At 31.8% G+C, this 17237-nt stretch overlaps 1 protein-coding gene across 1 annotated transcript in view; it reads left to right on the top strand.

The window, feature by feature from the left end:
- Window positions 1–3060: 3060 nt before the first annotated feature.
- The window catches only part of LOC111003379 (dipeptidase 1), an 84460-nt gene continuing 70283 nt past the window's right edge, over window positions 3061–17237 (top strand). The window contains exon 1 of the mRNA XM_022273836.2: window positions 3061–3148. Coding sequence (XP_022129528.2) covers window positions 3109–3148 — 40 coding nt within the window. The 5' untranslated portion in view covers window positions 3061–3108. The remainder of the gene's footprint in view (window positions 3149–17237) is intronic.

The raw sequence follows: 17237 nt of genomic DNA, 5'->3' as shown, positions 1-17237 counted from the left end.
CTTGTATTCAACTCCATCAAGACCTATTCACAAACTTCCTTAGATTTTGCTACTACAGGATATTTCATTTTATATCTCGACAAGCTGAAATTCACGGTTTCTTCCGAGTATATGAAATTGTTCACCCGAGTCAAAGACACATCATTTACCATTACTTTGGATATTTAAAACTAAATAAAAACTAATTTAAGTATTTTAAAACCTATTACCACATTGAATGCTTAAACAATGCATACAAAGTTATATACAGAAATAAAAACTTATTATGACGAATTTGATTAAGTAATTATGAATGTTTGAAAATATGTATGAATGTATATTATAATATTTATTAAAAAAAAACATTTTACGGTTTCGAGTGGTCGGCATACAGCACGTCGGGTGCTGAATATTCGGAACCGAGCGAGCCAAAAAAATTACACTGTTTTATTTATTGATTAAAAATAGCTAATGGTGTGATTTTTTAAAAAATACCAAGCAAGGGAACTTTGGAAGCGTTTGGAAGAGATCTTAGTACTAGATACCCCTGGAATCTCATCCCATTTGTCCCTCATCTCATCCTTTTCTTTTTGAAGGCGTTTTGTCCAACACACCGACATCTAGATTGAGCATTCTGATAAACTAGCTAGGTCTGGATAACCATAGCCGCTCACACTTAGATGTCTTTTTTCCTTCTTGTTTATTATTTTTGTCTATTAAGTGCATTGTCACATTCAATATTTTATTTTATTCTTATTATGTATCGTATGAGTGTGGTAGTATCGGCAGGCTTTTGTAAATAAATAAATTATTGGGTTTGTAAAAACTAAGGTTATGCATTTGTATCATAATAATAGGCAACGATGGGGGAACGCGCATAACATCTACTTCTGCTACATAGCTATTACTCTGTCAAGAGCGTAACCGATAAGAAGAAGAATTGGCTTAATTATTATAAATATTAGACATAATATTTATAACGAAATTAGGTAAAATCATGAGCTATTGATTTTTTTATTAATTTATAGCCTGATATCAGAAAAACAAAATATATACATACATTATAACTAAATAAAAATACCCAATTATTATTTAAAATAAGTTTTAATCAAGTGAAAAGTTCTAAAAATTCTTCAGAATTCTAATGGAAAACTGGCCTCAATATAACGAACTAATAGTTAAGGACAAACAAATTGAAAAAAGAAAATGGGTCCCGTCTACCCCACCTGCTAACTCTGTTGAAGTACAAGGAAGAATGTAAAACTACACCAGTGTCGTAATTCAGTAAGGTCAATATATTTGAAAAAATGAGAACTAGATGCCAAGGTAACATTAGCAATTAAACATCGACAACCGTAAAGTACGAACTAAAATAAATAGAACCAATTAACAAAGTTAAACAAAAAAATACGAGTAATAAAGAGAGAGTTATTCTATTTTACTATTATAATTATTTAAAAACTTTTACAATCTCATAATAATGGCGTAAGTCGCTAAGTTTTATGACTTATCGGTTTTTATTGGTTTGTTTGTTACTGATTCCTTCTGTTTTGACAAATCCAGGTTTTAACAAAACATCGATAAGGCTTAAGAACGAGGGGACGCAAACAATGCTTCAATTATATTTTATTAATCTTAATATATTTTAGGGTACGGTTTTGGTAACATAAAATTTAAAGGCTTGAATAAGGCAAATTGTATAATTATAATCTAATTCCAAATGTTAGATAACTATCACTGTTGATAGTAACACTAGTATCAAAGTGGATTCTGTTACAAATTCCCTTTGTACTTCTCGTATTGTATTATTGTCGTAAAAGCTGCGGTTTCATTATCTATAATGGTTACGAATGTAACGTTTTGTTATCGCCGTCGATATCGATTCAGAATTCGACAAGTAGACCCCCAATTATGTAGCAAGTTTCGTCTTTAGTAATAAGCAAGAATATAATCAAACATCTCAGATATATGTATGACAAAATCCCTATTTTCCAGTTTTCTTGCCATTATTTGAGCCAGGATTTTTACTTTTCAACGAAAATCCTAAATTAAACCTAAATCTTTTCATATATTACTTCAATTTTATTGAAGCTGTAAACAACGCACGTGCTCTCGGTGTCCTGTTTCAAAACAAATGACACGCTTCTCAGTGCCCAGAGAAGGTCAACCAGAATAGAAAGATCTCTGTTTTAGACACAAATCCTTTTTGAAGACCACTTTACTAAGTGAAGGGAAGGGCGCGAGGGTCCTTTGAGGTTGGTTAAGGCACGTGCCTCGAGAGTTAACCTGCGCACAACTTGGTGAATCAATCAACGTACTAAGTCTACCCAGCGATCGCTTAGCGCGCTTATACGCAGGCGCAGTGCGCTAGGGATGAGGTGATACGATATTTTTCTCGCCCGGGAAATTAGAAACCCAATATAACCCCAAATAAACGGCGAATGAAAACCGCCATTAAATGCTTTTAGAGGGATAAGTGCAGCCGAAAACAGATTGAGGTAATCGGTGTACTATGGATGGATTTTATTCATTTATTATTTATTAACTCTTCGTTACATTATAATATAAAAATTGAACATAGTTAAACGATAAGGAAAGCAACTGGCGGCCTTATCGCTTTCGAGCGATCTCTTCCAGGCAACCACTCTGCAACTGGATTGTAATTGTTTTTTTTTTTCATTTTATCAAATAATTTTTATTTTTTTACAATACGTAACAACACGTAATCCTATATAACAGATATAGGATTACGTGGTCTCTTAATTTATTATTGAATAAATTATAAAAATATGAAATTATAAAACTTATACATTTAATACGAGTGTAATGTCTGAAAAATACAGTTAAAAACGATATTTTGTTAACATTACAGGTGATTTTTTTAAATATCTTAAGCAGATAACACTTCTAAAAACAACAAACACAATAACAGAACATTTAATTAATACATTATAAATTCGTATGGAATACATTTTTATCAAAGAAATACAAAGTCAGTATGACATCCACTTATCGATAAGATAGGTCAAAAGTTACTAATCTTCATGGTACATCACTGGCCGTGTCTTTGGATCCCGCCGAAACGTTTGACAGTTTCCGCGCGCAACCAGTGGGCGAAACACGTTACTCATGCCTTCCGCCGAACACTACGTTCGTAAGCACGACCCCGGTATGTATTAAACTCAATTCCATTTTCAAAGTTAAATGTTTTTTTTTTACTAAAAAGGATTTATATTTTTTGTAACACCAAGGAGTTCGTATTCTTTGTGATAATTCCATTACGGTGATCTTATGGTTGAAGCTTTGTACACTGAAACAATACACGTGTTATGGGAGAGTGTTTAGAAAACATTATTACTTACAAAATAGGATATTCGTTTATTACTTTTAATATATATTTTTATATGTTTTATTGCTAGCTATTAAATATACTGTAACGATCCCCATTGTTTATTATCTTTCACAGATAATAAATCACCTTTGCTAGTTAGCTAACGGCCAATTTTTTTGTATATGGAAAAATTTTATGATAATATTTATATGGTTTGTGTTTTCAACTTGCTAATATCATTATGTATTATAAATATTACAAAATAACGCGTTATATAAAATTAACAATATGTATTGTGAAATGTAACTATATATTAGTTAGCTTTGAATGAAAATAAATTTATTTCATTTGCTATCGATGAAAACTTAATGATTATAAAGTAATAAAAATACAGTTAAAACCGTTTACAACGACATCATTTAGAAACACATGCCAAACCAAAATCAAATGTTCAAGCTGAATACTATGTATTAGGTACATAATAAGAACGTCATAGGCTATTATGACTATCGGTTTTTACGACCAAATACGAGTAGTACGAGTCAAAGGAATTTATTTAATGTCGTTATAACAGATTTTGACTGAATTCGTTTTATATTTTTTAGATTTATTTCTTAAAATCGTTCACATTGTAACATTACGTAACGATTTTGGCATATCCCTGTGTCTTTGGTCACATCGAATATTAAAAATATATCGCATCCTTCGCGTTATACTCACTACAAATCAGTTACGAAAAGGCGTTTACTTGCCCCTGAGGAGCTAGTGGGGTTTCAAACAACCTAGATCCCTTAAAATGTATAAAAACTATTGTTTCAACTTTAATGCTTATATTAAATAAAGGTTCATATTATTAACGTCGTTAACATTAGAGTTGGTTTTTCTAATTAATAATTTATTAACACCGAGGCAAACGAACTCTTTTTTTACCTGTTTAGTACCTCTCTGAAAGCCAAAGTAAAGATCATATAGTCATTGGACTTACAGTGTTATACTATTTAATATTTCGCATAAAACTGTTTTATATATTAATATATTAATAATAATACACTGCAAATTAAAAAATAGGCTCTGATATAAATATGCTACACAGACAAACTGCTGGTTACAAATTAGCTAAATTTGTGAAACGGTAAAGATTTGTTCAGTAGTAGATTAAGCAGGAGATTCGATTTTCATAGCAGGCGGATTAAGGCATATTTTTACTCCTCCTTTTTTCAGTTTTTAAGTATTATTTAGTAATTAAGTAATATCTGCCCAAGTTTATCGATTGCCCACCAAACTAATTATCAAGCCATTGTAGACAATCATTACTGTAATATATAAATATATATCCTCTAAATATTACGATACAGGTCACATGAGTTTATCAATTTGTTTTTGTTCGTATTTCAATTTTGTTCCCCACGTTTAACTACACACTAATATATATACATTAGTGTGTAGTATATAATATACACTACGGACGAACGGATAATTTATATTAATTTATATAACTTATATTGATTTTTATAAATTCAGCACTTACAAAATAAGCATGAATAAATATCTAATTCCAGCGAAAAATCATGTAATAATAAATTGTCTTGATTAAGTGACTTTTGAAAGTATAAAATATATGAAAGGAAAATACACAAATACAGATAAAAATATTTATCCCTGCACAATGCAGAAGCGATCAACGACATTTCGCACCGATGCGCGGATTTGACGACTTGTACTTTCTATGTTGTTAGATTTGACATCTAGTGGAATATTTGTATACGTTAACAAACTAATCACAAGTATCTAATAAACATCTATGTATTTACAAAAATAGTATAAAAGTAAATTTCGTAATAAACATTCTTCTTTTAAAAAGGTAGTCAAAAATAATTATTTTATTGGAAGGTAGTTATAAAATTGTGTTCATAATATGTAGGTAATGGTTTTGTTGTAAAAGTATTACGTATGTAAATCGCTACCTTAGTTCACGCTATCAAAGTATATACAACATTGTACGATTTTACATAATGTTATATATTACATATTTATGGCTTTGAAAATTGCCTGATGCAACAAAATTCTATGCTTCAAATCGAATAATAAAAACTAAATGAAATTGTATTGAAGCATGCATAAGGTGTTCAAGAAATGATTATATACATAATTTGAGAAATAAATTATTATATTAAGAAATCAATTTATACAATGTAATAATGTTACAGAATAGTAATTCTAATATACCTAATAACTAACCTTAAAATTTAATAATTAAAATATGTTATTAAAAGGAGTCCCTTTAGGCAAGGTTACAAAAAAGTCAGTGTTTTTTGAGTTTGAGGCATCATACAATCAGAATTACAATATACAATCGTAATCTATAATTAAATCTGATATAAATTACTTTTTCTAATAACCACCAAAATGCACTAAATGATTAAAAACAATATTTCTTATTTGTAATGATTGGTCTTGTACCAAGAGAACAAAATGTATTAAACGATTAATAATTTATATGAAGATCATATTTGGCTTTCTTTTGGAAGTCGGTGCCGAATCCATAATAGTCCATGTTTTTGTAAGATGTTCCTTGTGTTTCCAATAACATTTACTATCTCATAAATAAGTTCACAATTTGGGCTTAATACCTTTTATTAAATCTAATATCTTTAAACGAGCAATTCTTGTATATATATATAATTGGAATCTCGAAATTGGCTCCAACGATTTTCATGAAATTTAGTATACGGGGGGGGGGGGGGGTTCGGGGGTGATAAATCGATCTAGCTAGGAATGATTATGATTCATTTCTTTAAATAACCAGTTCATATTTTTTTATTATTCTGTCGGTAAGATCGAAAAAATATTATTCATATTTCATCATTTTATTACTATGTAATTCGTACTTTAATATAATTTCCTAAAAACACAATTTATATTTTCGATTTTTATAAAAAAAAAATTGCTCGGTCATCCAGGTACTATTGAATATGGGGCAAACGGGTAGGCTCATCTGATGTTAAGTGGAGTGGAGTGTCCATGGGCAGTATCAAAGCCATTGATTTTTTTAATTTGTCCGTATGTCATTTGAATGTATAAAATAAGGCATGATTTTTAATTGAGATGAAATTAACTTATTTTTATTTTGTCAACCGACACCTCTTAATGAAGACGCCTCGAGCACAACTGTTATTGAATCTGGATACAATAATAGTGAAACGATTTGGGCTAGTGATAAATAAATACGCCTATAATATTCCTGTTTTTATTGTGTATTTTGCTCTCTTTATCAGCAAACAGTTTTATAAGTTTCCGTATAGTTTATTTTGTTTCTGGCGTGAACAGTAACAACCAAGTCTTTTAAAGTCCGAAAGTTGTCGGGATAAAGTGGGCAAGTTTCGGGAGAAAGTATCTGGAATGTCTATAAATTACAATTAACTCGAATAAGGTCATATATCTTTTGTAGAAAAAAAATTGAGTTGTTATTTTTGACGGTTTTAGACAAGATTATTTATTTAGCTCTCTGGCATTGAGAGTGTCCATGGGCGGCGGTTACACTTAACATCAGGTGAGCCTCCTGCCCGTTTGCCCCCTGTTTTATATAAAAAAAAGTTTAATAAAGTGTAATATTTTAATCAGAGAGTGTGAGAGAGATTGAGAAAGGAAGATCGAGAAAAACTACTCGCTATTGGTTGAAGTATACGTTTAGTGGTTACATATTGGCAATTTAGATGGTGATTATAGTATAAATAAATAATGTTTATACTATAATTAGCACGTATACAGTGTGAATATAGATATACAAATACATGGAGTGATCATAAACTGGTACATGATCAGATATTGGGGCCTTAGAAATAATTAATGTACGAAGAAGTTACACTTCTGACGTGTGCACTTTGTAGGTACGCACTTTTTTTTTATTTTGGTCATAGGTATTTTTCGTCATATTTACAATGGATTAATTATTCTGCTATTCGGTAGGGCAAAAACGCATGAAAACCTTTCTCGAGTAATGTGTTCGAATACCGACTTTGTTATATGTATTTTGTAGTACCCGATGGTAAGTGGGAACTAGGTCTTCTGCGCACGCATTGATTAATCAACTGAGGTATTGTGAATTGAAAACAGTGCCTTTACAATGTTTTATAAGGTTTCACAGTATTTCCAGTTAATCTTAACACGGCAGTATTCATTATTATGATTTCCTTCGCTATTCAATTTACTTGCTCTTTATAACCTAGTACAAAAATTAATTTTATGGAGATCCGTATCGTAATATAGTTTAATGGATTCTTTTTTAAAAGATATTCAACCAATAAAAATCCTTTAAATATTATACAAATTTGCTATCATAAAACAGCAATTAAATAAGAATGTATATTACTATATATGTACAAAAGAGTTAGCCTCTGGGGAAGGTCCCCTAACTCTGTCGGTATTCCTAGCTGAAAACCATTTCCTTTTATAAATATGACAATGGCTTAAATCACCGATGAAAATAAATTTGAGGGATTGTACGAGTCAAGACTATTTCCGCTCCGAAGACTTTTCTTACTTGTTAAAGTGCCACGACTGTCAAAACCGTTAAAAATAGAGAAGATTTTTATCCTACCCGCAATACATTTTATAAATAAAAAAACTTACGTAATTTGACTACCTTACGTTATTCAACGTGCGTTTAACAGTCTGTATGCTTATATCGGGTAACTATGGAAGAGTTTTTTACCAATAGATATTTAAAATGTTTATATGAATAATTATTTCTGAAAATGAAAAACAAAGTAGCTTTCCATGTGATAGAACTTTTGTTTAAATAACAAAGTCCGTAGCTCAATCGTCAATGTTTTTTCAACAACGAACGTATCGCTGTTAAAGGAAATAGAATAAAAAGCATATTAAAGCGAGTTTTGGTCAAAGCTCCTATGTCCAGATTGAGCATTCTGATAAACGAGCTCGGTCTAGATATCCATAGTTCCGACACACTTGAAATTCGATTTCTTGATTAATATTTGTTTTGTTTAATATTAGTATTCTGTCATGTTTGTCTATAAGTGCTCGTCAATTTAAAAACTGTATAATTATTTATTTATCCTTTATTACCTTATACAAAAACATACGCAAGGTTTAATGATTAAAAAAGCAGATATATTAAGTACAATATAAAATGTCACACATCGTCATTTAATTCTTATGTGTTAATTTTATAACATTAAAACATTCTAACGAATTGTAAAAATGTGTAGCCTACTTACGTGAATGGAGTGACTCTTGAACTTTGCCCGTTTTTAATTGCTTTTTAAGCTCAAAATGAAAACGTTTTAATTGAAAATTCGTGCGGAAATCGTAAAGCCGAAAACAAGCGTTGCCAAGGTCGTCTGGGGTTCGCTTTGTATGAAGGACGGGCCTCGGGGTTCAGGAACAATATCCTTGATTCCACAGGTATTTTGCGGAGAATTTTCAGTGAGTGATTTTCTATTCTTCCACCGAGAAATAACATTTATTCATAACTTGATAATATTTCTTTCGTTAGAGTATGGATTTTGATACTAAAAACAGGAAGAATTCTGTAGTCTACCAAAGCCCAAAAATGTTGTTTTTTAATAAAATAAAATACGTTTATTTTGGAACATAAGATCAAGGTATCACTTATTACACGTCATTAAATTTGAACCTGTAGGCATCCCTACTCGGTACTCTTTTAAGAAAGCAAATTATCAAACAATAATTATTTTAAAACAATTATAGCAATGTAATTAGAAGTTGCCCAGCACTAGTTTCAGGCCCTTTTATCAACTAGAAAATCGCTAACTTTATAGTAAGCCTTTTTTCACAGCTTTACACACAGCACACTAATAAATTTAAGAAATGTATTGTCTTCAATACATTTCTTAATTATTCATGTGGGTAACATAATGTACACTTATGAACGTCAAAAAAAGAAATAAGGCAGAGATAAAAGAGCCTCTGGGATTTCATTAAAGAAGACTATCACTTTTCCCAAAAAAGAATTACTGACTTTAGATAGTCTAGTATGGGGAAATTGCAGCCTGCGTCAGTTCCGAGTATTAACATTGTGCGTATGTTCTATTCTAGTATACTTTTCACTATTTTCGTATATATACATAATATTTTCATAAATATATTGCCAGATATTTAATTATAAGTATAAAAGTTTAAAATATAATTATTTATCAAACTTCTATAAACCTTATTTACATATTAACTATATCTAAATGTTTTTAAATTGTTGATTATATAAGATATTGCGTATAATATAATCAGTCAATAGAATATACTTAGTACTAGTCTCGATTTAATGTTTTTGAATGTAGAATAAACGACTCGGACAGAGCCATATATAACTCTATGCATTTCTAGCAGACTATTATTATTTCACCCCTGTATTTCGAAATAAATTATCAGCTATACCATGCAATTACTCCTGAATAGCTGCTACAAAAAGATTGCTTGAACGCTTCTGTGCATCTGTTTTACGCTTCAAGTATCAAAGCCTTCTCGGAGGAATTATGAAAGTGTTTCGTGGATTTAGAAAAGTTAAATTATTGAAAAATATTGACCATATACAACTTTTAAACTTGGAAATATATAGCCTTTTCTATTTTAACTATAAAATTCTGTGTTTCTTATTTTTGTTGATGGTAATCCTGTTTATTAAATACAAATGCTTATGCTAAATCTAATATATAACATGATTATGTCATGGTGTTTGTAATTAAACTCCTACGAAATGGCTTGGCCAATTTTCGCGAATTTTGTCTGCATGTCCGTTAGGTCTGCGAATTGGACATCCATTTTTTATCCCTTTAAATGTTAAGGTTGGACCCCTACATTTTTTTTGACAAAATTCTTTGATTTTATTTTGTTTTATGATACAGCCTACAAAATTATACAATTACCAAACTTATCACTTGAACCCTGAGGTTTATAGAGAGAAAAATTCACAAAAAAACCCTAAAAGTTTTCATTCCGGAAAACCGAACAGTCTCTGGGGTAGCATAGCAAAATGTTCCATGTTGGTATTTGCAAAAAGGTAGGCTAAATAAAATCACATTAAGGATAAACGAAGTTCGGTTATTTAGTAAACTATATAAAACAATTGTATAATAATAATAATAATAAAGCTTTTATTGTTGTTAACAAGTTTCACAGAGTACTTTCGTGTGCTAATTTGCATTAATTTACTCATGACTACTATCTAAAAAACACATATTGACTATTAACTAGAGTTTAACTAATATATTAAAAATTTTAATATCTATTGATTATCGGCAAACGGTAGTTCAGATACAACTTTTCTTCCGCCAAAGGCCTCCTCTAAAGCTCTCTAGTCTTTCTTGATTTTTGCAGTGCGAGTCCATGTTAGACCCGCTATTTTCTTAACGTCATCCTCCCGTCACTTAGCCTTCCTCTATGTCTCTTTGTAATTGTATAATAGTCTACGTTAAACAATTGTTATTACTTTTATACATTAAAATAATGTTATGGTGAATAGTTTAATACTTGTTAGGTCAAAATAAGTATACGAAAGTTACAATCTCGTTTTGAGCGCTGTGAATTTCCAGTCGCTGCCACTATCAAATAGGCAAATGGTTTGACAGCTCTTGGAACTACATTTGAGGTTGATTGACATTCTTAGAATTCGGGCGGAAAATTTCCACGATAAGATTAACTTTTTTTCAGAGAAATTGCTTACAGTTTCCTTCATTTTTGTGGATTGTCAATCTAACGTAAAGCGCGCGAAACGTCGGATTATTTTTTAAATTATGTTAATTAATTATAAGTTTATTAATACATAGCTTCAATCCGGTAAAACATGTTGTCTTTAAATGTGTAAATGCAATGTTAATAAAAGACAATACTATGTGCAAGATTAATTTCTCTTATATACAACTGCCCCGTTTAAAGTTATTAAATCAAATTATGTATGCGGCAAATGCAGAAACTCGATAAGCTAATGATTTGCTTACATTTTACTCAGGATGTTGACATTTAGTAGTTTACTTTGCGATAGAGTTGGTGAGAATGTGTTAGAGCCCGTGTATTTAATTTGTTTTAGCTTATTTAATTTAAGCAGGGTTAGCTAAGCATAAATAAGCTAAAGTAATTGAAGTTCTTTTTAGTAGCCATGAAACTTTTGTTTTTAAAGTGAGTATAATTTTAATTACGTAAAATACATTAGTAAATACATCATTTTATTGGCTTATTAAATATAACATTACATACAGATTCAATTTCAAAAAATATTTTATTAAGTCAAAGTCAAAAACATTTATTACTAGTCTACTTATCAAACAAGAAATATACATTAAATGCTTCTAATTTTATATTTACTGCCAGTTATCAAGCCAAGGGCGTAGAACGGAAGAGAGAGAGAAATAATGGTCAGACAGGACTAACACGTGAACAAAGTATATAAGAAAGTCGTTGGAAAATGTTTCATTAAATATCTAAGCATATTAAATCGATGGCAAAAGAAAAGTCATAAAACTCATATACTAATAACATTTCTGTCGTTTTTCGATAAACGTGTTAATTAATACATGTGCAAGTTTTGTTTTTACAACAAACTATGAGACAAAGGAAGTCGACTGCGACTCTGTTTAAAAAACAGTATCTTGGGGGATTGTTTTAATAACAAAAGCGTGTTTAAAGACACAAAAGCAAATGTATGAATTTGGTTGCGGTAATTCGGTGTTAGGCACATGGTTGTGGTAAAAATTAATTTATGATCTTTCATCAATTCCTACAGAACGTGTGATGTTCTTTTATCTTAAATACAATGACAAAAAGAGACGAATGAGTATTGAAGACATTTAATGTATAAAGGGTTAATTACCCAAAAATCCAATGGTTTCTTGATAGTTATTTTCTTTTCTATGCAAGCAGATGCCTTTGTTCCTGCCAGAAATGGACCTAAGATTACCGGTTTCACGACGATGTTTACCATTAAAGTGGATTTGAAAGTCACTTTGAAATTTTGGTCTTGGAATGTTGAGTTTAATTGGCTATTTCCGCACGTAAGGCCTAGCCTATTGCTGCAAAGAACTTATTAACATGAAATTTAACTATTAGGAATTAATGAGAACCTCTTTACTAATAAAGTATTTTAATTTCTCTTTTCTACACTGGATTCATGTAAGTTGATTAAACCCAATAGGAAACAAATAACAAAAATTTGAAGCACGTAAAAGCTGCTACGAGCGTTGCATTTAAAACTGTGAATTTTTTTAGAATTTAAATAAAAACAGTAGTAATAAAAAAGTCATCCAATTTATAGTGGGTATAAAAAGCGTCGAAAACAAAAGCGAATTGTTGAGTGCTTCCCGACTGTTTTTACGTGCCGTCAGCCATCCTTGATCGTGATTCAATATTTACATAGTATCATGTTCCGAAATCGTGGATCTTGTATATTATATGACACGTTTAAGCATCTGAAAGAAAAGATTTGGTATCAAAACCAAAATAAGACTGATACGGGCTCTAATGCTGTATGGAGTTGAAATCGCATGATCTTGGCATGAGAAAGGCAAAACTCTTTGAGATGTGGTGCTGGCGGCGAATGCTCAGAAATCTCAGAATACCGTGGTCTGCAAAGCACACCAATACATCGATCGTAACCCAACTTCGCCTGCCTACCATATCATACCTATACCGAATCGTATCTTGTTTCAGCCAATGCGCAAAGTTGATGAGAACTTGGAGAAACTGATGTTGATTGGTCTCATCGTCTTCAAAACTATACACTGTCATAAGAGAGGCGCTCGACAGAAACCGGTGGAACCTCTAGAGTCTAGATGCTTCGTTGGGGACCACGACGATCAGACAGGAGCCGTTGATTACACACAGAGAGAGTATAGAAGTAAAATAAATTCGAAACTTCAATTTAGTGTTAAAGGTTATAGTGTATACAAGCCCTAAATGGGCTGTATTGTATTTGTTTGTGTCCGCGTCTGATATTTTTATTCAGCTTTGAATTACGCTAGTTTTTAGTGTTTCTTTGTCGGCACGAGTCCTCGTAATATAATCAATCTGGTTGGTTTTGTTCGTGATATTTTATTTTACATTCACAAGTACAATAAAATACATGACTATAATGCAATTCAGTGTTTGCTACGTACTTAATTATGACTTATCGTAAATATATAGTGATTAGTCTCTCCATCTGTCCATGCCGCCACTAGTGGCCGTAAAATCTTATATGTTCTGCTCTCTTAGTTATACTAAGTTAAGGAAATTGTGTATAAAAAAGTAGTTATTATTCTCATTTTAAATAACATTATTAATGACATTGCAATTTAATTTTATACAAACAATTATAATACGTGACCTAGCATAATCTGTTTGACCTTTTACAATAGTTTATGGCAACAATTAGTAATATTTTTTAAATTAATCACATTGTAATCATTTTAACTAATTAACAATTACACAAAAACGGCTATAAGATTTTACTTATATATAAATATATCATATATTTCGTGCATCGAGTATAGTAAGCGGCGTCCATGCGTCGGGTTGTCTCTCTTCCTAAAATATGGCAAAGGGGCTGATGGCTGACCATGCTTCATACTCGTGAACGGGTGCTACTTGTTGTGACTGGTCATACTTGAATTGATTATTTCGACTTGTTTGATTGTTTTTGAGTGTTGTTCTCACGAGAATGTAAGTGCGTATTTCACAATGCCTCCTGCTGATAGAGGACAAGTCTTTGTTTTTAATTTATATTATTATTCTTTATTACTCAAGATGTCATATGGAACATGGTGTAATGGTTGCAGCTCCTTACAAAAGTGGCGGAGAGTTTATTGCCAGTTCTTCTCTTCCGTTCTACGCCCGTGATTTGAGAACTGGCTGTAAATATAAAATTAGAAGCATTTAATATAAATTTCTTTTTTTGACGTTCATAAGTGTACATATTTTTTTATACTGTAGATTAAATAAATCTTAACGTACAAAACATTCATTTTTTTTTATAGAACAGGGGGCAGTTTAAGTTGCATGTATTAAAATCTTTGCATATCAGTTTTGGTTATATCATTCACGAAGCCATTGACTCGACACTGGCATCCACGCTAACTGTAAAATTTAACGATATTTGTAACCCCTTTTTCTATTTAAAATATGTTTTGCGGAAATTACTAGTGAGCAGAAACAGCGGCTTAGATACGAAGGCGCATCGTCTTCCTTCCTGTCTTGTTTACTTACTTAACATAACCAACGCCAACGCCATGTAGTAAAATCCACGGCTCAATTATTAATATATAAAGAGAACCGTGTCAGTTTTATGATACCCAATTCATTTATTCCTTATATTCGGAGTCAATATATCAAAAATTAATAACAAGGTAACAAGCAAAGTTTTACGAAGTATTTCGTTGTTACACCGTGTTTGCGGTTCGTCTACTGAATTTAACTTTCGACCACATTTCCGTTTAATTTCTATTGTAAGCTTCCTTTGGAAAATCTATTGATTTTCTTAAGGTCCGATTAACATACGCCTACGAACTATAATTTGATCGTTAGGCCGTTATTTATTCATATTTTTCTACAACGTGTTGGATAAACGATCCGTTCATGAGAATATTGATTAAAAACATGTATATGTACCTAGAGCTTATATAAGGGATCTTTAATCTAAGTGAAACTTGCGCTTCTCATTAGTAAAATATATATGTAACTTAACTAATATTAGGTCACCTAATTCACGACCATATATTTTTTGCAATTGATGAGATATCGGAGTACACAACTAGCCGGTACGTATTTAATGACGTATATATATATATATATATATATATACCATACGCGAGCCAGACCTGGAAGTAAATTTTTTATAAATAAAACGAGTTAATGTACTATACCCATCAGTGGCGAAGGGTGAAATTTTGGCAAAGGGAAGCCGGTCCAAAAAAATGTTGAACAGCACTCTATATGAATTAAAGCCATAATAACAAACAAAATCCACAGTATTTAACCAAATCTGCGATTAAATTACCTTACAGAATCAGTCACAGTTTAAATAACACAAATATTAAAATATAACAAACGAAATTATCACGCACCAGTGGTATAGGAACACATGTCACATACTAAAAATAATCTATTTTCAACCAAACGAAATGGAACGCGAAAATATGCCAAAATAAAAAGAATATGACTTGCGAAGGATTTCATTATAACGCTAATTCTTTTTAATTTTGTCGTGTTTTCTTTCTCCCGTGCCGTGGTTCAATAACAATAATTTCTTTGTCTCTTTCTAATAGAGGAGAGGAGAGAACTGCAAGCCGGTCGCGATCAGCCTTATCTTTCTTTAAATTTTACGTACAGTTAGCGAGCATTAGAAAGAGATGGTTTGACACGCTCTGTCTCTTTTCGCCTCATAGTAAAACGTTGGCCGAGATAAGCTGTAATTCGTCGAGTTACCTTTAATGTAATTTAGGTACGAAAAATTGACGCGCTGATTAATTTACGACTATAAAATGAAATGTGATACTTAGGGTATTGCTAAGAATTACTATTGCTATTGTAAATCGCGCAGGCATTTAATTAATAATACTTTGTTAATGAAATAGAATGTAAATACTTTTGTATGAATATGGAACTGATTTTTGAAAGGTAACCCGGTGGGAATCGGCTTGTATGGACTCTTCGCCACTGATACCCATATATCGCGTGGCTGGATGCGGACAAGGCTAAGCTGTTCGTGTGTCCTGCCTCGGGCCTACAGAGAAAGAGAAAAGAGAAAACCTACATTTGATTCACTTATTATCTGTATTAATAAAATCTTTTAAGGTTCATTTGTTATTGTGTTAGTATTTAATTAACGACTCTTTACAGTTGAGTGTTGATAATATCCAAACCTAATCCATAATTTGATTTTCTTATGGCATTAAATAAAAACATAACACATAAACATTTAAGGCAGCCCCCCATATATCCAATTAAAAGCTAAAACAAGTCTTTCTCTATTCTTCTATAAATCAATTAATCGGCTAATCAATTCCATAGCTATAACGGTTTAATCGAGGACTCAAAGAGCGTCTGTTAAACGCTAGCGTTCTTAGTATATCAGTCTTACGCTGTTTGCATATGTAATTAATCATAGTTCGCAAACGAAGGATGTATAAGACAGATCTTTGGAGGTAACAGATCGTATGCTTAGTCCAAAGAAGTATGATCCGATAGGAATCACTTGCACTGGCCCAATACGGTGACCCAGTTGCGTCCATCCACAGATTATATATGAAAACAAAGTGCCGTAAGTCACCTTACTCCATTCTTTGATCGCGTCACAGTATTCCCATTTGATTTAGAAATAGATCGCCGGGATTAGGATATTATTTCACTGTCCGTAATTTTAAGAAGACTTTTAGTGATAATAATGTAGAGTAGTGTTGGACTAGAGGCTTCAGCATGCGACTCTCATACCTGAGGTCGTAGGTTCGATCCGGGCTGTGCACCAATGGACTTGCGCATTTAACATTTGCTCGAACGGTAAAGGAAAACATTGTGAGGAAACGGACATGTGTTAGACCCAAAAAAGTCGACGACGTGTGTCAGGCACTGGAGGCTGATCACCTACTTGCCTATATGATTAAAAATGATCATGAAAGAGATTCAGAAATCTTAGGCCAGGACCTAAAGAGGTTGTAGCGCCACTGATTTATTTTAGTGATAATGTATCGGCGCGATTCTACCGACTGCGCCAGTTATGTTCGGTAGCCATTGTTGTAGGGATGTTCAAATATCTGTGGAATTAAATTTTTTATTTGATGCTGGGTGTCCACTGACTTTAATCGTTTAAAATATAAGCATATAACAAACATAACATTAGGTATAGTTGGGTTAAAACAGTAACAAAAGACTAACTTGGCTTATATAAGGGTTCTTAAATCAAAGTGACACTTGTGCTTCTCATTAG

Source organism: Pieris rapae, chromosome Z (assembly GCF_905147795.1).
Source record: "Pieris rapae chromosome Z, ilPieRapa1.1, whole genome shotgun sequence".
Classification (NCBI taxonomy): domain Eukaryota; kingdom Metazoa; phylum Arthropoda; class Insecta; order Lepidoptera; family Pieridae; genus Pieris; species Pieris rapae.
Note: the sequence above shows the minus strand (reverse complement) of the source record. Positions and strands in the feature narration are given on the sequence as shown.